At 34.1% G+C, this 25,448-nt stretch overlaps 3 protein-coding genes across 3 annotated transcripts; 2 read left to right on the forward strand and 1 right to left on the reverse strand.

Annotated features, from left to right (window-relative positions):
* Positions 1 to 1,403: 1,403 nt before the first annotated feature.
* Positions 1,404 to 6,510, reverse strand: LOC112723677 (phospholipid:diacylglycerol acyltransferase 1). The gene is made up of 7 exons (XM_025775119.3): positions 5,315 to 6,510; positions 4,599 to 4,821; positions 4,186 to 4,469; positions 3,428 to 3,749; positions 2,667 to 2,929; positions 1,915 to 2,407; positions 1,404 to 1,664 (listed from the first exon to the last, which is right to left on the reverse strand). Exons 1-6 carry the CDS (start codon positions 5,839 to 5,841, stop codon positions 1,924 to 1,926), a joined length of 2,103 nt encoding a protein of 700 aa, XP_025630904.1. The 5' UTR covers positions 5,842 to 6,510; the 3' UTR covers positions 1,404 to 1,664; positions 1,915 to 1,923.
* Positions 6,511 to 7,000: 490 nt separating this feature from the next.
* Positions 7,001 to 11,451, forward strand: LOC112723678 (protein Brevis radix-like 4). The gene is made up of 5 exons (XM_025775120.3): positions 7,001 to 7,436; positions 7,512 to 7,891; positions 9,944 to 10,079; positions 10,412 to 10,812; positions 10,902 to 11,451. The coding sequence occupies exons 1-5, from the start codon at positions 7,314 to 7,316 to the stop codon at positions 10,978 to 10,980; spliced, it is 1,119 nt and encodes a 372-aa protein (XP_025630905.1). The 5' UTR covers positions 7,001 to 7,313; the 3' UTR covers positions 10,981 to 11,451.
* Positions 11,452 to 12,986: 1,535 nt separating this feature from the next.
* LOC112723679 (protein BIG GRAIN 1-like A) lies at positions 12,987 to 14,332 on the forward strand. Its single transcript, XM_025775121.3, has one exon. It carries the CDS (start codon positions 13,202 to 13,204, stop codon positions 14,246 to 14,248), a length of 1,047 nt encoding a protein of 348 aa, XP_025630906.1. The 5' UTR covers positions 12,987 to 13,201; the 3' UTR covers positions 14,249 to 14,332.
* Positions 14,333 to 25,448: the final 11,116 nt, after the last annotated feature.

The following is a 25,448-nucleotide window of genomic DNA, read 5'->3' on the forward strand; positions in this document are numbered from 1 at the left end:
TGACAAACGAAAACTCCATGTTTTCTATAGAAAAACATTTTCAACCATTTTAAACTAAGGGTATTGAAAATGACTTTTAAACTTTGTATATATTTTCAAAAATATTTTTAATGAACCCATTTTGAAAAATGTATAACTAATCATATTTTAAAAATTGTTTTCATTTTTTTAAAAATAGAATGAAAATGCCTAAACCAATGAATCATTAAGAATTTGTTCATTGAATTGAAGTTACATTAATTTTTTCCTTTTTGGTTTGGTTTTAGTCGGTGTAAGTCTTAAATTCACTCTCATTTAATTGGTCGGATTTTTAATTAATCACTAAATTAGGTTATGATTTATTTTGATTGAAGCAACTTGAGATCATAAATAATAGATGAGAAAAAATGAAAATATAACAGAGAATTTTAATATTATAATGAATTAATTTCCACGCAAAGCATTATAATTGGGGTTTAGTCAATTTGAGAAGAAAAAAAAAGTCTTATATACTCTTTTATTTCTTAGTTTTTTTTTTAACAATTATACTATTCATACACAAAAAAATTAATTACTAAAATAGTCATTAAAAATAAAATAAATAACATATATTTATACATAACTACATGATAATTGATTTAGTCATATAACATTTTTTATTTTATTAAAGGATAGTGATGTATTAAAAACGTTGAGCTAAAAGAAAGTTAAACTTCTCCAACTATATTTAGGGTCCGTTTGGAAAATTCTAGAAGTAGCTTTTTTTAACTTTTGACTTATAAAAAGTGGTAGTATTAATGTTTGGTGCAATTTTCAAAACCAAATTACAATTTTTTAAGAAGCTATTTTGAAGCTTATAGAGAAGTTAAAAAAAATGATTTCTCTCATAATACTTCTACTTTTCATTATATTTTTATAAAATAAACACTTTTAAAATTAAAAATCCAAACACAAAATAACTTATTTATAAATTACTTTTAACAAAATCATTTATTATTTAAGTTATTTTATAAAAAAAGAACTTAATTAAGTTGGTTATCCAAACTGGCCTTAATCCAATACGGGGATTACGATTCCTGATTAGCCATTAACGGATAACGAGCGACATTGTTGTGTAGAAAACAAAGAAAGCATAACATTATCCTTCCCCACCAAAACAAAAAGGAAACAAAGAAAGCTAGACATTATCTGATTATGTGAATTGGACCAAATTTGATATTTCTTTAGTTTGGGATTATATCAAGTAGATGTGGATAAACATAAACTTTGAGTTTCCGGTATATTATATGAACCTATTTGTTGGACTAGGGTCTAGGGTACAGAATCTTAACCTTTATCTTTCTATTTATTTATTTACTTTTGTATAAGCTCATAATCTTTTCGATGCGCACAAGGGAGCTCACTACTCAAGCACTCACTGGCAATTGACAATGATAAGATGAATTAATGGAATCGACAAAATTGTAGCCTCGGTATACAAATTTTCTCCCCCATTTTTCTTTGGGGGTGAAAGGGTTATAAATAGATTCGGCATTTTCCCAAAATGATGAAACGCTATAGACACTACCCGAGTCAAAAATCAAGCTGCGGCTGTCATCACCACTGGTCTATCAGCCACATAGCTCAGTAACCATCAGCTCTACCTCAAAGCCATGTGATTGAAGCAAAAAGGATTCGATCTTGGACTGTACAAAATCAGTGAGAACCAATCAGTCAATATGCCAACATTTGTTAAAGCTAAAATATTGACTCCACTTATATGTCATTCCAGAGCCAACGATTTTCTTATCTATAAACTGGTAAAAAAATCAATGAGCCTATAAGTAACAATAAGCATCAAGTCTTGAAAGATACCAAGTTTTGAATCACATGAAATGGAACACCAAATTCAAGAATGCAATAGCAGAATTATGTAGGTTATAGTGAGGAAGTTACCATGTGAAACTAGAGCTTTAAATTAATATTTTCAGACCATTTGAAAATCTCTGAGTGAACTCTATCTCCACCTAAGTCCTCACCAGAGGCTCCTGCTGCTACTCGTATAATATCTTCAATAAGTGCGAAGTTCCCCAATATATCAACATGAGCACCACTCTGGGTTCCCCTTCCTTCTAGAAGATTAGCTGGAGGAGCGTGTTCATACTCCCTTATGAACGTTTGGATGCCTGAAGGATTAAAGCGGGTTTTTCCCCGCCAACCTTTTGCACACATGAAACCAGCGCTTAAAACGGGAACGGTTTCATCCCCATTGGCACTATAAACTCCATCCTTTAAACAAGGGTCCTCATCTCCACCATTTGCTGATGTGTCAATCTGAAACGGAATGTAGCATTCCGATTGGGAAGTTGACTTATAAACATAGGCTCTTTCCGTTGGGATCCCGACCCCATACATAGAGTAAATCTCCATATCTGGAGCATGTGGTAATCTGCAGCAGCAGGACAAAAATATAACACAAACCACAAAGAGAAGTAGTATGAATAAACAACGGATTTTAAAAGACAGCAGGATACGACATTATAGAAGATAGCAAAAGCAAGAATCCATCAATGCCACCAACCAAGGTAATAAAATGATTAATTTACGTAGTAGCTAAGTGCCAACAATAGTCAGATTCTAGATTGGCAGTCTTCTTGTGTGCAACTTCTACAAAATGTTCACTAAAGCAATTAAGTAGAGAATCTCACCTTGTTTCTAAGGGATTAGACCAATATTTGTAATGCTTGTATTTTGGGTCATCCAAATTGTCAGCAATTCCATGAGAAAAATGCGCATCTCCGCGCTTCATCATCTTGGGTGCAACAAAACGAAGGAGATCCAAAACTGCATCAGCAGTGTAAGCTTTATAATCTGAAACAGCTCTGATTCCCTCAACACCCATTTCATGATACTCTGTCCAAATATCACAAGTAGACGTGTTCATATGGCTCCTCCTCCCCTTAAGAGAACCCTGTCAATTGCACAAGTAATAAAAAGTATGAAACTCAAAAGAATGTAAATCAAGTAAGGTGATGCCAACTGCATGAGGTTTGAAAGTATCGACAACTTCAAGAATATCAACATTCAATAGACAGATGCAGAAATATTTCCATCCGTTAATACCATTCATATAGGAGTGAATGAAGTAACACTTCAACTTCCCGTCAAAAAAAAAAAAGGAAAAAGAAAAGAAGTAAGACTTCAACAGGAGGGAAAATGAAATATCTGCTTCTTGTAGGAATACAGAGCAATTTAAAAAGTTGGATAGTTCTATATGATTTAATTTTGCAAGACAAACTTGACACCCTTAGCTAAATACCTAGAACTATAAATTTCAATTACTGATACTCAAAATGACAAATCAGGATATTTGATGTTGGAACTTGGAAGGTTTGGAGAAGGGAAAAAGAAGGAAGAAACGAGGAATATTTTCTAAACAATTTACACAATGTGTAATTAGGATCATTACCCTGAAATCCAACATGTCAAGCTTAGAGGAATGTAACTCAGCTGCATCTTTCCCGAAGGATATGAGTCTTCCATAATTCACATGTTTCATTGACTGACTCTTTTTGTCATTTTGACATGGTTTGATACTATCATTGGTCTTGTGTTTCTTTGCACTGCAGTTATAGTATCCTTCAGGTGACCAATCCAGGCCACCCCATATAGTATCTCCTCCTTTTGGTATCATTGACATGGTTGAATCCCATGTTCGGGTCATACGCATTAGATGCTCTAAAGTTTGAAGACCAAAAACATCCTTGTCCAAAACACCTGGTGCAAAGGCCCTGCAAAAGAATAGATGTTCAATAAGGACACCCTAATAAATATTTTACGCGTGCAATGTATGAAAGATTCACAATTTCATCCAAGCAAAGTCATAAAAGAAAAAACATAGAAATGTTTGCTTTAACAAGAACAGTGAGAAAAGAAATCCTGTCTATACCAAGGAAATCCAGAAAAATGATCAATCATGTCATAATTTAAAAGGGAAGGAAGGGGGGGGGGGGTAACTAAGGGAAGCGTATTGTAAAGAATATTGATGGAAACTTGAAATCTTCTAAGAGAGAACAGAATAGAAACTTAGTGTTCTTTCAAAAAAGGAAGTAGGAACCGCACAACCATCCCAAAACCTACTGGTTGAGAGAATAAATTTTGCCAAAGAAGACACACACACACACATACAGGACCGAAAATTTACATTATAGTAGGGAAAACAAAAACCTTGCCACAGCAATATCCCGGGCTTCAATGGAGAAGAGCCCAGCGACAGATTTGGGAACACCAAGAAAAGGTCCCCCAATGTTCATCACTGCTTTAATATGCTTGGCACACCAATCTGATCCACCCCCTCCACCCATTGGTGGTGGTGCCTCAACCCACTTCATAAAATGCAGAAAGTATAGAACACCCATTGAATGGGGAATTACGACAACCTTTTTACCACCATTTGTAGCCACCATGAGTTCTATATTATTTTTTATCCTGCTCAAAGTTCGATCTCTGACCTGACCAAATGAAGCCGACAATAACAGTAAGAAAGATGGGGAGCACCGAAAACCTTAAGCTTTGTAAACAATTATTTCAACAAAAAATTGAAAGTAGATTCAAGAAATACCACGTTAGCAAAGAATTACCTCTGTATTTTGAAACGAAATTCTCCAATCATATGCAGCCATGTACATGTTTTTCTCCTCGTACCCGACACGGGCCAAATTAGCAATAAGAACTGCCCAGACAAAATAACCAGGCGCAAAATAGTCAGCTGCCACAAGTCCAGACACAGGCCTAACTCTAATGCCCGGGCGATCCAGTCCTGTTTCATTATCCAGAGACATATGCTCAACCCAGCATAATGGTCTGTAGAAGGTAAAGGAAAGAATTATAAAGTACCACTATTGATAAACTCCACTGGAGTCATTAGAGTTCAATGCTAGTAGGGAAAGAAAGAAAACTTTGCCTTGTAAGGAACTGAATTATACAAAGGCCATATAAATCCATTAACTCTATAAAATGAAGAATATATTCTTTCAGAAATATAAAGAACATGCCTAGTAATATCATTCCAAGTTTCCAACATGAGAAATAGCTCGCTGTAGATTGCAAGTTATCATTCATACAGTCATGATTGTCAATAAGAACCAGTAAATTAACCTACGGAAATATTAAATTCTCTATGAAAGGTTTCTTTTCAAGAACCAAAAACATGGTTTGGTGGAAGTTACTTAGTATTACTTAACGAACAAACTTACGTATTGTTATCAAAATTCCATTCATGCAATGATGCAACTCAACCAAAACGTATCCAAATCTGAACCCACCAAAAGTAATAGGAACAATAATGATAAATTACCTTTTATACAGTTCCCCAAAGGTGCCACCCCACAACCTCTGCCTGAACAATCCATCGGCACACTGACGGCCCTCCCAGAGCTCCAACCCACCGGTTACTATTCCTGGCACGAAAACCACCGGGTGGTTCGCCGTCAAGCCTTCCTTCCTCAGCTTCACGCCGGGAGGGTCCGGGTACGGTCCCGTTATGGCCTCCGCCACGTACTGAGGGAAAGACGCCGGCATTGCATTGTACAGAAATAGAAGGAACCACCAGAGGGAGCATATCACTCCGATGAACCAGCAGCAGCTATCCACGCACGACCACTTTTTCGCCTTCGGAGCTACGCGGCAACCTTTCGAATTCGCCTTTTCTACTTTCTCTTCCTCCTCCTTCTCCTTCTCCTTCTCCTTCTCTTTCTCTTTCTCCTTCCTCCTCTTCTTCTTCTGCTGCCGCTTCAGCTTCTTCTTTTCCTTCTCGTCCTCCTCGTGATCCGAATCAGGCGGACCCGGATTCAGGGATGCCTTTCTGCGGCGCAGAAACGACATCGTTTTCCTCCGCAGAAGACAAGTATCGAGAAGTGCACAAATTGGAAAATACAAGGAAAAACTATTAAAAGAAGCCTTAAATGTTATTCAAAATCTGCACGTTCATTTAATTGAGGCTGAGACGCTTTGAGCTGGTGGATTCAATGAGGGCGAGGATTCTGGAGCCTCCGACGAGGACCTGAACGCCGGAGGCGTATAAAAGCATGCGCCGCCGGCACCAGGTGGAAGCACTGGATTGATTGTGGTGGAGGTGGAGGTGGTGCTGCAGGATCGTATTCGTTTACTATGTTCCAGCGCACTTGTGGATACGGTGCGGGTCCCGGATTTTAGAAATGAGGTTTTAAGATCTGGACACGTGGCGTGATCACGAAATGGGTGTTGCTGTGCGTCGCTTGTTTAGAATAATTGACGCTGCTGTGCTGTTTGTGAGGAATGCGCGCGAACCAATGGCGGAAAATCAACGGTGCAAACGCAATCGAGTACGGGGGACGCAGTTTTCAAAGTGTTTTTGTGTTTGGAAAGGTTTGCCTGTTTTCTTGTGTGTACTTTCAACTTTGGGGACTTTTCTTTCTCTTTTCTTTTTCCTGGAAGAGCAGCCCCAAAGGGTCTAGTAGTTTCGAGCTGGTAATGGTATCGACCACCACCCCAACTACTTAGCACAATGCGTAACAAGGCATAAATAAATAATTCGAGTTGTGCTATCTAAAATCTAGGCCTCTCATTTAAAAGATTATTGGCACAGCTCAGAAAGACAGAAAGTATAGAGCTTTTTCTTTTTTGTTATTTAAGTTCTGCTTGTTTTTATTATTGAAACTGGGCTTAAAGCCCAAAAAGAACCCAAAACCGAATAGGACTGAAGCGAAGCCCAAACATTTTTTCTCATAATACAGCTTAGGACCAAAGATGAAAGGAAAACCGGACAAAAAAGTGTGCAACGTGCAAAACCGTTTGGGACTATATTATACGGCGTGTGAAGTGTCAACGAAGTTGAAAAAACAGCAACGGCAGAAGTTGGCAGAGCCAGTTGACTTCCGGTTGCAGGTTAAGAATTAAGAAAAAGAGTGAAATCCACAGCAACAGCAACAGGAACAGCAATGAAAGTCTCCCCTCTAGCCCCCATTACCATTATAGCCACTACCAAGCATCTCCAAATCAAAACACAACAACCAGAAAATCAAAACACATTATATTTTTAAAATTAACACACCGTCGCCACTGTCTACCACCAGCATCCACCACTAACTCCGGCCCACGCCTCCCTCTTCCATCTTTTCGATTTTTATTTTCTCCAGAAATAAAATTTCATTCCCTCCATTCCGGTTTTTTCTTAGTAGAATCTCTGGTTTCGTTCGGCGTTAAAGTTGGAGCTCATGGCGGGTAGTTGCAGTAGCAGAATATCGGTTTTCTGAATTCTCGTTCTTCTGCGTGTTTAGTTTTTGTGAGCTGATTCAATCGTGGAGAAGAACTCGAAAATGCTTACATGCATAGCACGTCCCAAGAAATCAGGCACGGGCAGCAACAACGAGTCTCTGAATAAGACCGATGATTCCGATCCCAACAACAAAAACCAGTCCATGAAATCTCTCACTTCCCAGGTAACTCAAAAATTGAACAAGACTCTGTTTCAGTTCAGTGAGTGTGTAATTTGCATCGTCATGTTTGTTATTCAGATAAAGGACATGGCGCTGAAGGCGTCGGGGGCGTACAAGCATTGCGCGCCGTGCACGGCGGGGCCGGCGGGGAGACTGGTGAGGAGAAACGGGGAGTCGTCGCCGGAGACGGACTCGGAGAGGTTCAGGTGGTCGTACCGGAGGACAGGGAGCTCGACGAGAGGTTGGGGGAAGGAGATGGAGGCGAGGCTGAAGGGGATATCGTCGTCGAGTGGGGAAGGCACGCCGAACTCCGCCAGCGGACGGCGGTTGGAGCCGGTGGTTCTGTTCGTCGAAGAGAATGAACCAAAGGAGTGGGTGGCGAACGTGGAGCCCGGCGTTTTGATCACCTTCGTGTCGCTTCCACGTGGCGGCAACGATCTCAAGCGCATTCGTTTCAGGTGATTAGTACTCTCTCTCTCTCTGTCGTATCGTTGCTTTCGTTGCCGTTTTACTTTTTCCTTTCTGGTATTTGTTTATTGTTTGGATCCACCTTATAATTAGCCCGTTATCATGATGTTAATGATAATTGATAATAATAATAATAATAATCAGTGTCTTTTGCTTTTGGGGGAGGTCAATTTCCCAATTCTCACACTTTCGCCTTCTTAGTTACACTTGCACTCCATCTTCTGGTTTCACAAGAGGTTGCTTGCTGATTGAAATATTCAAGTTATTATTGTTTTGATTGTTTCTTCTGTTGATGTAAATTTGTATATTATGAGAATGTCATTAAAAATTATTTCAGGAAAGGAAAATCTTAATATATTGTCAAAAAAAAGTTACGATTATATGAATGGTCGCATGTTAAAGTGGATATATGCAGTGGTTAAAAGATATACATAACATGTTAAAAATGCCTAAACAAGCTTTGGATACAGTTTTAACAGTAGTTTTTGTTGAGAATTTTTTTTCTTTTGTATATCAAGAGGCTCACTTTTTTCTAAGATGTGTACTAGGATGGATGAATACATATAACACAAGTGCTAATAAAAAATAGTTTGACTTCACGTGAAGTTGATAACTAAGTCGTTAAATAATTTGACTGATTTGACTAAATTTTCATTTAACAGTTGTCACCTATCAACTTTACGTAAAGTCGACTGTACCTGAGTTTTCACCAAAATAGTTTTTGAATAGATATTGGTGCATATCAAGTTAAACAAACCTCACAAGTTATAATGTTATATAACTAATTGTTCAAATTAAGTTATATTGATGCAGTACTAGTCTAAGGTTGTGTCTAATTGATATATAAAAAAAGGACTTTTATTGTAGTAGCGAAGATCCTATAATATGCTCGGTTGTAACTGTGGCCATTTAAATATTTCAAAGTCCAAATATCCCCATGCAATGATAATGAAGGAAGCATGCAAATTCAATCTCTTCCGTAAATATACGCGAAAGAGTGTAGGTAAAGGGTCCTACATTTTTCAGGAAATTTTTCACGCCCTTGTCAAAAGCAATCAAAAAAGGAGAAACTTTTGTGTGGCCCCTGTAAGGTGGTGGTGCCCCGCTGGTGGGTCAATTGATTCTTGATTGTGTTTGGACCCCCTTTTTCCGAGTCTTTGTCGATTTGTCGGAGCCATTTAATTTCTTCTGCTTCCTTTATTTTTAAATTTCGTCTGGTACCACTTATGCTCAAGAGTGAAAGACTACGCAAGACAAAAATATGAAACTACAAGGTGCACATGAAATATAAACTGAAACCCATATAGGTTGTTGGTCCCACTTGACGAATTTTGATGTAATGGCTAGTTAGCTACCAATATTTTACTATTGGGTGGTCTATGAAAAATACAAACTCAATAAATCAGATTGTTTTTTAATGCTACTGTGCTACTAATATTAGCTCAAGTTTTGTTGGGTATATATGAAATAATATAGTTGCCACTAATTATGTTGTGACCCACCAGCTTTTTGATTGCCCAGGAAACGCCAAATTAAGGTCAAATTTGGCTGTAGCACAGCTTTATTCAGGGCACCGATTGCCTAGACATTTTTATATTTTATTTATTCATGAGAATTCTTTGTCAAAAAGTAAGTTGAGTAACTTGGCGTAATTGATTACTGTGTGTCATAAACCACTAAATATTCAACAAATTCTTCTAGAAAGGTAATTTGGTCAACAAAATAACGTAATAATAACAACAAATCAGTAGTTAGTTGATATTCAAGGGAATCATTTATACACAACATGGCAAAAATAACTTCATTATATTACAGCATGAGAGAGTTATTATTCCACCTGCCTACCCAACATTGAAAAAAAGAAAGGATAAGAGAAAGTGTTTCGGTTTACTGTTTCATAATACATGATTGCATTGCTCCTCTCCTCTCCGAACTTGATATGATGTTATGATGTACATATAGTTAAAATGTTAGCAGGAGGACTACAGTAAAAAGTATATTGAATTGCATTGCATTTTGGTTTGTTTTGTATGTATGCATAGTCGCGAGATGTTTAACAAATTGCAAGCTCAAAGATGGTGGGCGGAGAACTATGACAGGGTGATGGAACTTTACAATGTTCAAAGGCTTAACCGTCAAGCATTCCCTCTTCCAACGCCGCCAAGGTCCGAAGATGAGGTAATTTATTGGGTAATGCTAGGGAGACAAAAAATACAGCCAGAACTTGCCTTATTTAGTATTCATTAATTGTCGCAACAATTAATAAATACTAAATAAGGCAAGTTATGGGCTTATGGCTGTTTTTGGCTAATTTTTTTTTTGTTACCAAACATTTCTCTTATTTAATAGTTTCTCTGATCTTTCACATGAGAGATGAGACAAATTTAATGGAAATATTTAATAACAAAAAAAATTAGTACTCTCACTGATTGCTGCTACTTCAGTTCTCCCCTTGCATTATTCAATGCCATATTGATTAACCAATGATTGTTTTGCTTTGTTGATAACAGAACTCAAAGCTTGAACCAGCAGAGGAGAGCCCAGTAACACCACCACTAAGTAGGGAAAGACTAACTCGCAATTTGCACCGTCCAACAGGTATGGGAGTGGGATACTCTTCCTCGGATTCCTTCGATCATCAATCGATGCAATCCCGGAAGCTGCATGAATTAAATGGTGTTAACTCAACTCCAAAAGTCTCAACCATTAGTGCTGCCAAGACTGAGATATCGTCAATGGATGCTTCAATCAGAAGTAGCTCATCCAGAGAGGCTGATCAATCCGGCGATCTATCAATCAGCAATGCAACCGATTTGGATACCGAATGGGTTGAGCAAGATGAACCTGGTGTTTATATTACCATCAGAGCATTGCCAGGTGGCAAAAAGGAGCTCAGACGAGTTAGGTTCAGGTACAGTAATACTAATGTTAAGGAACATGCCTTATTAAGCATTTGTCCATAGAATTTACTTCTTAGGTGTTTCATCTTGTGTTGTGCAGCCGAGAAAAATTTGGGGAGATGCATGCTAGATTATGGTGGGAGGAGAATCGTGCTAGAATACATGAACAATACTTGTGAGAACTACTGCTGAATGCTGATCATGCATGATGCTTTTTCTTATTAAATTGTTTTGCCTATTCTTCTAAGTATGATTACAGTTATAGGTGATGAAGATGTCAGTAGAGGTACTATACTCGCGCCTCTCAAGCCCTGTTTTTGGCTATTTACATATCTCCCTACTCACACTTCAGGCTGTTCTGTTGGATGTGGCTGGGAAAATAAATATATAGTTTCGTTAATTAATAATATTATTGGTGGATCAAGGGATAACAATTGCTTATTTAAACGCTTTTAAAAAGTCTAGTATGTATATTATTATTATTATTATTATTATTATTAGAGGAGTGTTAGGAGGCAGCAAATTTTGTGATTTGTAGCCATCATTGATAATTTTAATGGTGTGAGATTTCATCTAAGGATGTGAGATTACTGACTTTGCTTTTGCTGGTTAAGTGCTGGCCAGATTTCAATAAAACTGTTCGCTCCCTAGACTTTTCCTTATTTATTATTATTAGACGCGTCTGTTGCGCTGGAGCAAAATGGATATATATTTTATAGAAAATATAAATTAATTTTAAATTTAATAAATATAAAATAAAAAATTTATACATAAATTAGACATTAAGTAAAGTTATGAAAATACTCAATTCAAATTTGTTTATTTGACTTTATAGAATCATCCTAATTTTTGTTCTTTAAATAGCCATTTTTTTTAGATTATATTTAAAGACTAAAGTACAAATATGAAATTCTTAGATGAAATGCAGATTGAATATGATATTTTAATAGTTGAAATTAACATTCAATTTTTTAATTTTATTTTTTATGAATCATGATAATATCATATATTTTTAATATTATAACTAAATAATATTAAAAAAGTATGAATTGTTAAAAAAAAGTGATATAATTAATAAATACAATTAGATCAAAACTAGAAAAACTAAAGAAAATGCAAAGGACATGATATATTTTAGTGTTTTAAAAATTTATCACCTAATACACATGTTTAGCAAACTAAAAAAGAGAAATAACATAAGAAAAAAGAAATATAAAACGAAAAAAAATTGTATTATTCAATTTATAACAATAAAAGATAATTATGTTTTTCCTTATCAACTAATATTATTCAATTTTTTCTTTGGTCTTTCACAAATGTGTTTTGGTCCAATGGTAAAGGCACAGACCTTGCGTGTAGAGTTATGGGCCTTTCCTTATCCATACCCATATTTCAAACATTAAAAGTAAAAGGCCAATGGGGTTTATCCGAAAAAAAGGAAAGCATAAAAGGCTTTTAGAAGAGGAAGAAGGTTTCAATGGGACTGCTGTTTCTGCGCCTCTATTCGGGTCGGATCGAAATTATCCGACCCTACACACGTCAAACAAAAAAAAAGAGAGAGAGAGTGGCTGAATGCGGTGAGATAAGTCAGAAATCTGAAACGATCAGCCGCACGCGCGGCAGTGACTGCATTGTTGGTGACTTTTTTACCCTCTCACTGTCTCTCTCTCTCATCTTTCTGATTTCTTTTGAGCAGTGCTTGGGTCAGTATTTTGTTAAATTTTGGTCAGTACTTAACTATAAAAAAAATTGAATAATTTTATATTATTAGATATAATTTTACACCATTAAAAATAGGATCGACAATGAACTATTTGTACAATGTGTACAATGGGTTATTGAGTTACAAAATGATCTCATACTATTTAGAATAACCATCCGAATACTAAAGATAATAAACATCTTCCCAAAAGATAAAATTGATTTTGGGATTCACCAAGGATCGAACTTTTGACCTTTTGAATCTAACGCTCTAATACCATATCATGATATCACTCATCTTAAAGCTTCAGTTAATGGAAAAAGGTAACACTAATGGTTATATCTCTAATACTCTATAAACCTCCATTGTACACATTGTACAAGTATTCCATTAGCTTCTCATACTTTCTCTTAAAAATATTATTGATGACTAATTAATAACTAAAATCTACAAAATCTGCTAACCCTAAACTTTCTCGATTTTTCTTTAATCTGCATCTTTCAGTGTGTGTCTCTGCTCTCATATATCTTTCTCTTTCTCTGAGGATTCCCATATGACACTTGAAGCTTTTGACATTCTATCAGCAGACATTGCTACAGCCTTTTCACTTTACCCTCTTTAACTACCCCTTTCACGCACGCACGCACACGCCACTCTCTCTCTCTCTCTCTTCCCCTATAACTTCGGGCGCAGAGAAGATGCTGCATACAAGGCAGAGATCCACCACCACCACCACCATGGTTCAAGTAGCTGCCTCATCCTTCCCACAAAGGAGGAGAACTCCTTCATTCTCTTCCTCTCTTCTCGACGCCATTTACCATTCTATCGACGAATCAAAATCCCACCTTGATCAACATCAACAACTGGGTATCACTATGGCTACTCCCTACACTACCGCCACCACCACCAAACACAACCACCATGGCGGGGTAGAGAGAAGAACCATTAAAGAGCGCATGGACCTACGCCGTGCCGTCATGTTAGAGGATTGGATCGACAAGCACACTTCTTCTTCTTCCTCCTCTTCTTCCTCCTCGGAAACTGACACATCCACATACAACAAACAGCATAAGAGACGAGAAGGTGGCGGCGGCGGCGGCGGTAGTTTCGCGAGGACAAAGTTAAGGGCCATGAAGATCTACGGCGAGTTGAACCAGAGAGTGAAGCAACCAATTTCACCGGGTACGGGTAGCAGAATCGCTAGCTTCCTGAGCTCAATCTTCAGCTCGGAGAATGTTAAGAAGGCAAAGATGTGTTACGTTGGTGCAGTAGAAGATGTTAGCTTCGACCACCACAGTAGTAGTAGTAGTAAATCAAAGTCACCACCGTGTTTCTCTTCCTCTTCTGCTTCTTCATTTTCAACAAGGTCTTGCATGATGAGCAACAAGACTCCTCCTCCTCCTCCATCTTCGAAAGGAAAAACCAGTAACAACAACAACAAGAATGGCGGTGTGAAAAGGTCTGTGAGATTCTACCCTGTTAGTGTCATCCTTGGTGAAGATTCTCAACCATGCGGCCACAAGTGTATTTACGAGAATGACCCTAAAAAGAACAATAACAGTACAGAGAATGATGATGATGATGATGATGATGATGGTATGAGTTGTTCAAGTTCAGATTTGTTTGAGTTGGATCACCTTATTGGATCATCAGCTGCAGGAATTAGATTCAATGAAGAGCTTCCTGTTTATGAAACCACCAATTTAGAAACAAATAAAGCAATTGCTAATGCTTTGCGTTTTTAGTTAGTTATTTTATTTTTAGTATGTAGTAGTAGTACCCTCCAAAAATTGTAATTAAAAATAATCCATTCTTCATTCATTAATTAATCTGCACTCATTTTCAGTTTTTATTATTCATATATGCTGATGAATTTAGAGAAGCTCATGATCACACTCAGCTCGTACAAATTGTCAAAGAAAACAATGAGAAACTGAAAAGAGATAAAGGAAAAGCAGACCCCGTAAATTTGTTTATATTTTTCCCTACCCGATGAGAATTGAAAAGTAAAAAAAATAAGATGCTTTTTCTTCCCCACTGGCTTAGCACATGGCATTAGTGAGGGCACTTTTTAATTTAGTTGTGCGAGAGAAAATGGTGTAGAACGCATATATGGAATGTATAGGTGCTTTACGTAACAGTGGTGTTAGAAGCAAAAATTGGACCGTCCAATTTTTTAGTACACAAATCGGAGGGTTCGATTACCTTTATCAAAATTTAAATTTCCTCTTCTACACTAATCGGACTTTCCAATTATTAATCTTAATTTTTTTTACAAAGAACATCTCTGTTTTAGAAAAAAGTTGTTCCCACATCTATGTTTAGCACCCACATTTTTCACAATAATACACAACACACATGCTTCTTATATCCAAAAAAATGAGCCTCAGTGAGACATGGTATTAGTAAAAAATCTTCCCCACTTTATCGTCATGGAAGATTTAAATAAAATGATTACAAACCTCACAATTCTTTTGGCCCCGTTTGAAATTCGCAATTACAGTGTGAAATTGAAACCGATGATATATTCTTTGATGGTAAAGCCAAAATTGTAGCTAATTTGCTAGCTCGCCATATAAACTAGTAGGGCCTTGATTATATATTGGAGAAGTCAACACACATAATTGGAAGATATGATATGATATCATAAGGCATAATAGCTTAAACAGTGATGATATTTAGTTATTTACACACAAAAAGAAAATATGAATAATATGCTAAAGCTAAACAGCTCGAATTGCTTGTTAGTTTCAAAGTAACTGTTCACACCACTATGAGAGAAATAATATAGGCAGTGATAAAACCTGTTTTTCACAAATAATAATAATAGTTTGAGAAAATGCTAAAGTAGTAAAAGCATAATTCACTGTTATATAGCTACATAAAGTGACCCCTAACCATAATTTGCCACATTATTAAAAGTTTTGTTTGTCTACTAAATATGAGTACATATCATTTGTTGGCAGGGCGAATAGTGGTGTTGGTTTTCCTCAAATTTTAAAGAATTATATGAGATATGTGTTTAAGAAAATAAAAAAATATTATATAATTTAGTAGTTTGATATGTATTATTTTTTATTATATAATAAATTTATGTTTTAATTATTTAATTTATTAATATTTTTTATTTAATTAATTTAATATTATACATTTAAATTTTTATATTTTTAAATTAGTTTTTATATACTTATTTTTATGTTTATTTTTTACAAATTTATTTATTCTTTTAATATTAATATATTTAACATTTATATTATTATATAGAATATTAATAATGATTTATATAATTATGTTTTGGTAATTACATTCTGTATCTTAATTAGATATTTTTTTTTATAAAAAAATACTAATTTTTTTATATTTATATTCTTAAAAATAATTACCTTATTTTTTTATCTTAACTTATTTAATTTCAGCTATTATTTTACTTTGATATTTATATCTTATATTATATAAAGATATGGTGTCTTTTAAGTAATTAATAGTTTATGATTTGTTTTTAAATTTTAAATATTTTTAAAATAATTAATTTTAATTAATAAGATATATGATATTTTTTAACTAAACATACTATAAAGTACTGATATGTTATAATTTTATAATGTATTATTGATATTGTTGTTTCTTTTATGTAATTGTTACGTCAAAAATAAAATTATAAAAGGGTAAAGTATATTTTTTGTCCCTAAAGTTTGACAAAAGTTTTAAAAATATCCCTAAATTTTATTTTGTTTCAATTTTGTTCCAAAAGTTTTCGATTTACATCAAATATACTCTTGACGGCTAAATTTTCAAAAATATTTAAGACCAATCTAACAATAATGCATGAAAATTATGCTTGATTTGCTTGTATTGAGGGTTGTTCTTATGAAATTGTTGTTGAATTATTCTTAAATTTTTTGAAAAATTAGCCGTCAGGGTATATTTGATGCAAATTGAAAACTTTTGGGACAAAATTAAAACAAAATAAAACTTAGAGGTATTTTTAAAACTTTTTGTCAAATTTTAGGGACAAAAAATATACTTTACCCTTATAAAAAAAGGATTTTTTTTATATATGAATAAAACTAATTCAATAACTACATATTATGCTTCAATTATTTTTATATAATGAAATATATAATAAAAAATTAAAAATTTTATCTAAAATTCATTTTCTCTGTATTAAAATTTCTTGATGCGTTACTATTTGTTGGCACATTTATTTTTCTTACTCTAAAAGTAATAAAAGTTCAATTAAAAGTTGTCCTCTTTTAATAATATTTAAGAGAATCATTGGATGTAATTGGAATCATATATAATCGACGAATTCGAAACTACTCTTGCATTATGAAAGCTTCACCAGGGAAAAAGTTCAAATAATTGCACAAAGAAATTAATTAAATCATTCTCCCTTCTAAACATGACATACAATATTAGGGAAAAATAATATTAACGTTCTTATATTTATATTTGATAATATCACTCTATACATATTTTTTGATATTATATATTTATATGAATTTATAAAAAAAAATGACGATATCATATCAAAATAAAAATTGACAAAATTAATTCTTTAGTAATACAGAATTAGTTAATTAAAAAAGTGCAACCAATCAAATCATCAATTCAATTGAAATTAAATAAGACATATTGCCAGTGAGAAGAATTGGGGGATGTTTCTCACCAACCATGCAGAGCCTGTGGCATGTATATATGAACTATCCAATGCAAATGCCATAAATGCGTATAGCAAATTCATGTGGAAGCATGCACCATATCACTTTACATAATATTATCACTGAAGCCAAGGACCACATACCAGCTATATCTATATGACATGCATTCACAAATACATTTGAATCCTTTGGCATTTTCTTTGGTATTTAGGGTGCAAACTTCACCAACTTGCCACGCATATATTGTGTATTTATATATAAAGGCCAATGCATACAACTAGCATACACTTTAATGTTTGATTTTACTTCTATTTTAGTGTATCAAATAAATTAGCAATCCAATATATATATAATCGATTAATTGATTGTTTTTGGGACAATGTTTCAGATTATTTCTTCAAAGTTTAAAAGTTCATATATATACACATACATACAATAATATTGGAAAAATAATAAAAATCAGTGTGAACTCTCTAAATTTATTTTATTTAATGTTTATTAATTATTATTAGAATTAATAAATATTAAATAAAATAAATTTAAATTATTAAAACTGATTTTTTATTATTTCTCTAACATTATTGATACATATATAAAAGAAGAGTGTTAGGGAGTCAGTAATTTTTGTGATTTATAGTCATCAAATAGTTATCAATGATGATTTTAATAGTGTGAGATTGCTATGAAATTTTATTCAATGACACACTTTTTTTTGTTAGTTATATACTGACCAGAATTTGAAAAAATTGTTAGCATGTACTTTTCCTATATAAAAACTAGAAAATTCAAGTTTTCTGAAACAATATCTTCATTTGATTATCTTGGAAATTCACTTTCCAAAAAGAAAAAGCGGTGATATCATCAACTTTCTGATTTCTGTTTGGCGTACAATTATCAAAATGGACGTATTTTTTCATAGTGTTTTGGCATGTGGAAATTATTAGAAGAGTATCCGATCTTGTATATGCAATGCCAATACTAGACGGTGAATGGAATTTAGCCATAAAAAGCAAAATAATAATTGGTTGGTACAGCAAGTACCTCACCACCTTGGATTGGTTGGGCCTTTCTTTGCCTAACTCCCAAACACAAAACTGCAAAATTACTCTGTTAATTAATTAGAAATAATTATACTAATTTTTTTCACCATTATTTCGAACCACAATACGATCATTTCAATTTTTATTCTTTATTTTCACAACACAACGCAGTCTCTTTATGTGTTTTTCCGTCAAATTCGAATAAAAAAATATTGACATGTCACATTATATAACGTGATAGCTCAGTATTTTTCATTTGAACTTAATAAAAAAATATCAAAAACAAAAAAATACATTATATCACAAAAATAAAAGACAAAAATTAAAGTAGACTACTTTTTTCGTGAAAAATCATATTGTCATTTAACAAAATAGTCACGAATCGAGTTGGTATTTCACGCTATTAATTAATTATAGTGGATAACTTATTAATCCTACTTTTTTCATGAACTAATTACATGATCTAAAATGTGATTTTTAATATTTTACAAGTTTACCAATGGGTATCCATTATCGAGCACAAATGAGAGCTTTTGAAGTTTTTATTAATATTGTATTTTGAATTTTAATTTTTTAAATTTTAAATTTTTATTTGATTTTAATTAAATTTATTAGTTTCTCTATTTAATTGTATTGCAAAAATATCAAATTGTAATATGTTAGTAAGAAATAACATTTAAAAAAATAAAATAAGTCATCTAAAGTCTTCTTTGTGATCTACTTGGTGACTTGTGAACAATACAAAAAAGGAACTTAAAAATCTCAAGCTCTTTTTTTTTTGTTTTAAAAGATTCGTAGATCTAAATTTTATTTAAAAATTTATTATTAGTCAATAAATTACTATATATATAAAATAAAATTTAAATTTTTAATATTTATTTAAATAAACAAGTGAGTTTATCATTTAACCAACTCAAATTAGCCATGTGATTGGTATTTTAAAATGTAAAAAAGTACGCATGTTTTTAGCTGATGATGGAAAAAATAAAGAAATGAGTGTGGTTTATGGGCTACAAATCAAGAATTGGGGCAGAAAGAAGGGCGAATGCATGTAAGACAGATTCACACGTGGTTAAGTTGGAGAGCTCTCGTTTCCCCACTTAGCTAGCTTTTCAAAAAGCCAAACCATCCATCACGTGCCCACGTGTGATTCTTACACCTGCTTTTTATGTCCCCACCCTATTATTGTTGGCGTTGCTATACTATAAACTTATAATAATTTATAAACACTTGCAATGCACCCAAACATTGGAGATAAAGCTGGCAATATATATTTTATTTATTAATATCTAATTTGAACTAATTTATTTAGATAGAATTATCTATCCAACCCCATAGGGTACAAATTCACGATATATTTTATTTTATTCTATATATTTTTAATATATTATATAATATATATATATATGTAAAAGTTATGTATGTAATAAAAAAAATGAGCGTTGAATTTATCATTTTTTTTATAAAAATTTAAAATAATCATTAAGTTAATTGATGATCATATTATTTATAATTTTATGTTGAATTTCTTTAAAATTATATTATTTTTTTATTTTAATTTAAATTTAAATTTTTATTTTTTATTTTATTAATATGTATGAAATTTGAAATAGTTGAATTTTATATTTACTTGAATTTTTTTTTTTACAGATAGAGTTGAATAGGATAGGGTTTAGAACTTTAGGATGCGAGTAGAGTTAGAGTTGAGAGATTCTCAACCCGCGAATAGAATAAGGTAGAATTTTAAAAAAAATTTCAACCCACAGATACAATTAAGATAGAGTCCGAACCCTATCCTACTCTATTCATTACCAGTCCTAATTAGAGATTAATTTATCTTTAAAATTAACTTTTTTATTTCTGAATGAGAAAAACCAGAAGGGTATTCTATATTCTCATATTTCAAACTACAAAAATATTCGATATACACTAAGAGTTAATCAGTAAATCACTCTTCATATATATGTTAATTTTTATTCTTTAATTAAATAATTAACAACAAAAATATAACATATGAACAATTTTTTGTAATAAACAAATAATTAAATTTATTTAAAATAGTATAATAAAAATTTAAAATTTAAAATATCAAATATAATTTTTTAAGATAAAATAATAAATTAGACCGTCTCCAATTTTAGACGTTACATCGTAAACTTATGTACACTATTCACTTATATACCCAATATTTTTTAAAATATTTTAGGGACTCCTCAACCTCAATTGTTCACACCATGGTTTCATCATGAAACTAAAAAAAAGATTTTTAAACCTCTAAATCATTCTATATTACGATTATAATAGCTAAGGAGGTATTTATAACCTCTTATTAGGTTAAAACAAAGAAAACCCTAAAACCCATAAATATAAGGCCCAATTTAGTAATTAAATAAACAAAATCAAAATACATTAAAATAAATTAAAATATTATAAAAATGTAAACTAATAATATCTTCTAAATAACACTTGAACTCTTCATTTCACGAACATTTGAAGCACGTATAATTCTCCTCCTCTTCAAAAAAGATTCGTCCTCGAATCTTGTAGGTAAAATAGTATATGAAAAGCACAATAATTATAAAGAAGATAATTTTTTTTCTTTTCTTTCTTGTATATTTTTTTCTTTTCTTTTTTTTGCACTGTATGTTTTTTTTTTTTGTAAACAATAAAATTAACAATAATAAAACGCAAACAAAAAAACAAGAACACAAGAACTTAAAGAAAGACACAAAGAGACACTGGACTTTTTTTTATGATAAAAGAAGAACAAATATAGATTAATAAGAATTAATCTAATACCTGAGCTCTGATACCAAATGATATGGAAATAAAAGATAAATAAGAAAATAAGGATTCAAACTGAATAAAAAGATACATTGAAATTAAAATAGAAACAAAAAAGATAAGTTGAAATTCAGTACAAAGAGAATCACTCTACTTTCTATCTAATTTCTCGACGCAACAAAAAAGGGACTCCTCAACCTAACTTGTCAACGCCATAGTTTGGAAATTGAATCAAAGGGACTTCTCAACCTTCTACCCAATTCCCCGATGCAACAAGAGAGGGACTCTTCAACCTCAATTGTCCACACCATAGTTTCATCACGAAACCAAAAAAAGGGTTTTTAAACCTCTAAATCATTCTATATTACGACTACAATAGCTAAGGAGGTATTTATAACCTCTTATTAGGTTAAAACAAAGAAAACCCTAAAACCCATAAATATAAGGCCCAATTTAGTAATTAAATAAACAAAATAAAAATACATCAAAATAAATTAAAATATTCTAAAAATGTAAACTAATAATATCTTCTAAATAACACTTGAACTCTTTATTTTACGTACATTTGAAGCACGTATCACCTCTCTTGTTGCATCGGGGAATTAGGTAGAAGGTTGAGGAGTCCCTTTGATTCAATTTCCAAACTATGGCGTTGACAAGTTAGGTTGAGGAGTCCCTTTCTTTGATCTTCCATCTTATCCTGGGTTACGTTCCGGATCAGGTTTGTGCCCAGACAAGATGATCTTTTTGCTTCCAAGGCGAATGTAGGGATAGGGATATAATCCTTTGAACTACTTGGTCCGGGAGCCATCCTTTCAATTTCTCGTTATCCCACTCACCTGAAACAGTTAGGAAATCCATCAGAGCATAACCATAATCGACTAGATTAGTTACATGAGATGCGTGTTGATTAAGGCTTCCAAAATTAGGGACCCAATTGTGCTCCCAAAACTTTATGCGAGATCCATCACCAATACGCCAAATGGAATTGCTTTGGACGTCTTTCCAGGTAGAGCAAACTCTCTTCCAAAGGTTTGAGTCGCTACTTTTTCTCATAACATTGAGCATAATGTCGTTGCCATATCTATACTTAGCTCGCAACACTATAGCCCAGAGGGAGTCCTTCCTTTCAAGTAGGCCCCAACCAATCTTCATCATATAAGCTTGATTAAGCTCCCTTGCTTGTCTGATGCCCAATCCCCCAGATCTTTTGGGCTTGCCGACAGTCTTTCAATTAGGGAGATGAATTTTCCTTGAATTCTCAGAATCCCCCCATATGAAATTCCTACATTTACGGTTAATAAAATTACAAGTAGATACAGGTAGAACAACAGTTTACATAGTATAACTAGGGATAGTAAAAAGGACCGATCTCACCAGGGTGGTTCTGCCTGCCAAATATAGGGATGTAGCTTTCCAATTGTTAAGCCTCGCATTGATTTTGGCCTCGATGTCCTTGTAGATGTCTTTTGTAATTCTCGAATGAATAAATCGAACACCAAGATATTTTTCAAGGTCATCTGTTCTAGTGAAGTTCAAAAACTCACTGATTTCACTTCTGGCACTATGCCCGACGTTCTTGGAGAAGAAAATTCTGGTTTTATCATTACTAATCTTCTTGCCAGAGCTCTCGCAAAAGGCTTTAAATTTTTTTTATAGCACCAACTTGCTCCACACTAGCTTCTAAGAAAATTATCAGATCATCAGCGAAGCATAAATGAGAAAGCTTCGGGTTGTTTTTGTTAAAGCTAATTGGTTTCTAGAAATCATGTTCCACTGCAGCATTTATAACTTGAGACTTGAGACAATCTTTCCATCGGAGCACAAAAAGTACGAGGATAAGGGGTCCCCTTGGTGAATTCTCCTGGTCGGGAGGAATTCTTCAAGGGCCTCCCCATTCTAGAGAATCCGCATACTAGCTGAAGATACACACATGTAGATAAGGTTAACAATGTGACCCTGCAGACCAATATCCTCCAAAGTATCTTTGATGAAGGACCACTTTAACCTATCATACGCCTTCTCAAGATCAATCTTAATTGCCATCCAACCTTTTGGCCCTTTCTTATTCCGCATCGAATGAATAACTTCTTGCGAGATAATAATATTGTTAGAACTCTGTCTTCCGGGCATAAAACTACATTGGGATGGACTTACGAGATGATCCATGATTTTCCTAAGACGGGTAGCAAGAAGCTTGGTAATAACTTTATAAGAGACATTACAAAGGCTAATGGGTCTCATCTGTTTCAAGTTGGAAACAGGTTCAACTTTTGGAATAAGAGTAATCAACGTATCATTTATCTCCCCTACTTTACTTGGATTAGCAAAAACATATTGGACAAGCTTGCATAAATTGGCACCAACTTTATCCTAGTGTTTTTGATAGAAGATAGCCTAAATCCCATCTTTCCCTGGAGTCTTGAGGGCCTCCATTCGAAAAATTGCTTCCTCGATTTTCAAGCTAGTACAGTTTTTCCCAATAAGCTTCTTATCGACTTGAGAAATTGCGGGAAAACACCCATCCAGAGTGAATTTAATCTCCAAAATACCATCAGTAAATAAGTTGCTATAGAAGGAGGTGGCCATGTTTTTCAACTCAATTTTGTTTGAAATCCAATTTCTATCACTGTCCTGGAGATATTTAATCCTGTTTTTCCTCCTCCTAACCATAGTGGTGCCATAGAAATACTTAGTGTTATGGTCACCAAACTCGAGCCAGTTACATCTCAATTTTTGGAACCAAAGGATCTCTTCCTAGATGAGGATCTCTTCATATTCTTTCCACAAAGATTTTTGCAAGTTCTGGAGAAAAAGATTACAATTAAGATTCATGTTAGCTAAAATTCCTTATAACCTTCTTAGTATTTTACTTTTCTTGTGATGAATGTTACCGAACACATTGGAGTTCCACTCTTTCAGGGACTTTTGGAAGTCAGCAATACAACCAGACCAGGAGTTATTAAAATTCAAGTGTTCATTAACCACATTAGCAAACTCAGGGTGTGCCAGCCAAACAGCCAAGAATCTAAAAGGTCTCCTACCTTTATTAACAAGACACGTGAAATCTAATTGAAGATAAAGGGGTTAATCAGATTTAAAGCTTGGAAGATGCTTTACTCTTGATTCCGGAAGGGAGGTTTGCCATTCAAGATTACAGATAGCATGATCGAGCCTTTCTAACAGATTTTCCCTCTTCCAGGTAAAAGGCTAGCCGGTGAAACTAAGATAAAAGAAACCACAATCAACAACACAAGATTTAAAATCCATATAAGCTGTACTTGTATTATTTCCATTCCCCCTGATGCTCGTAGTCGTGGATAAGAGCATTAAAATCCCCTAAAAGAACCCAAGGCAGGTTGGATGTACTACTTAACTCCCTGATGTTGTTTCATAAGTGTCTCTTATTAGCTTTTTGAGGGCTATCTTACACAACCGAAAGTAGCCAAGGCCTCGAATTTTCTTTCGCCACTTTCATGTGCACAAGCTGCGCATTGTGTCGGATAATCTCAAGATGCCAAAGATTGCTATTCCAGAGGCACCAGATACCCCCAGAGAAGCCTCTTGCTTCTTCAATGAACTTCCCCATCAAAACCTAACTTCTCCCACACTACCTTCTCCCGATCACCACTGATATGGATTTCAAGAAGAATGACAATACTTGCTTCATATTATTTTTTAAGATCCCTTATAAGAGTGGGAAACGACCTACCACCCGCACCCTGGCAATTCCAGGTGATAATATTCATTAGAAAAAAAGGAGAAAGATAGAGAAAAATTTCAAATTAACACTGGTCATCAATCCCATCAGCCACTAGAGGCTTATCTAGCATAACACTATCTTCCTTATCATTATCATCCACCAAAGTTACCATGTTTTCGTCAGAAGGGTCTCCTTGGGGCCCATGTTGGGTCCGACTACTATTCCCTTCATAAAAAACAGATCTTCCTCTCCCTAGAGAAGCGAAATCCTCATTCACCTCATGGTTCTCAAGGATCTGGTTTGCCATCCTCGTAGCTTCGTGTGCTTCAATTTACTCTTGATGTAACCTTCTCATGTTATCCAGCATCTCCTTCTCAATAGCAATGGTTTCAGGATTCCTTGAGGATGAGCGGGTCTTCTTATAGGTAATTATGTTGTCATTGGTAGGTGTTTGAGTCCCCAAGGCTTCCTTCCCTTTTGACTTGGGTTGTCTATTGCTTGGCATGAGCCCAATCTTTGGGCTAGTCTTTTTTCCACATTACCGGTTCTTTCCTGCACCTGGCCTTAGAACCTTGCTTGTAGGCATTTTGAAGGCCCCATTTTTTTTGGTTTGGAACCATGTCCAGCCCATTTTGCATGTTCTCTTTAATCCCATCTTCCACGTCTATAGTATCCTCAATTTCCTCTTCCCCATTTCCCTCGTACAAGGCATTATAACGTGATCCTTTTTCCATTGTAATTTCCGCCGGAACTATAG

This window comes from Arachis hypogaea, chromosome 11 (genome assembly GCF_003086295.3).
Source record: "Arachis hypogaea cultivar Tifrunner chromosome 11, arahy.Tifrunner.gnm2.J5K5, whole genome shotgun sequence".
Taxonomy (NCBI): Eukaryota; Viridiplantae; Streptophyta; class Magnoliopsida; order Fabales; family Fabaceae; genus Arachis; species Arachis hypogaea.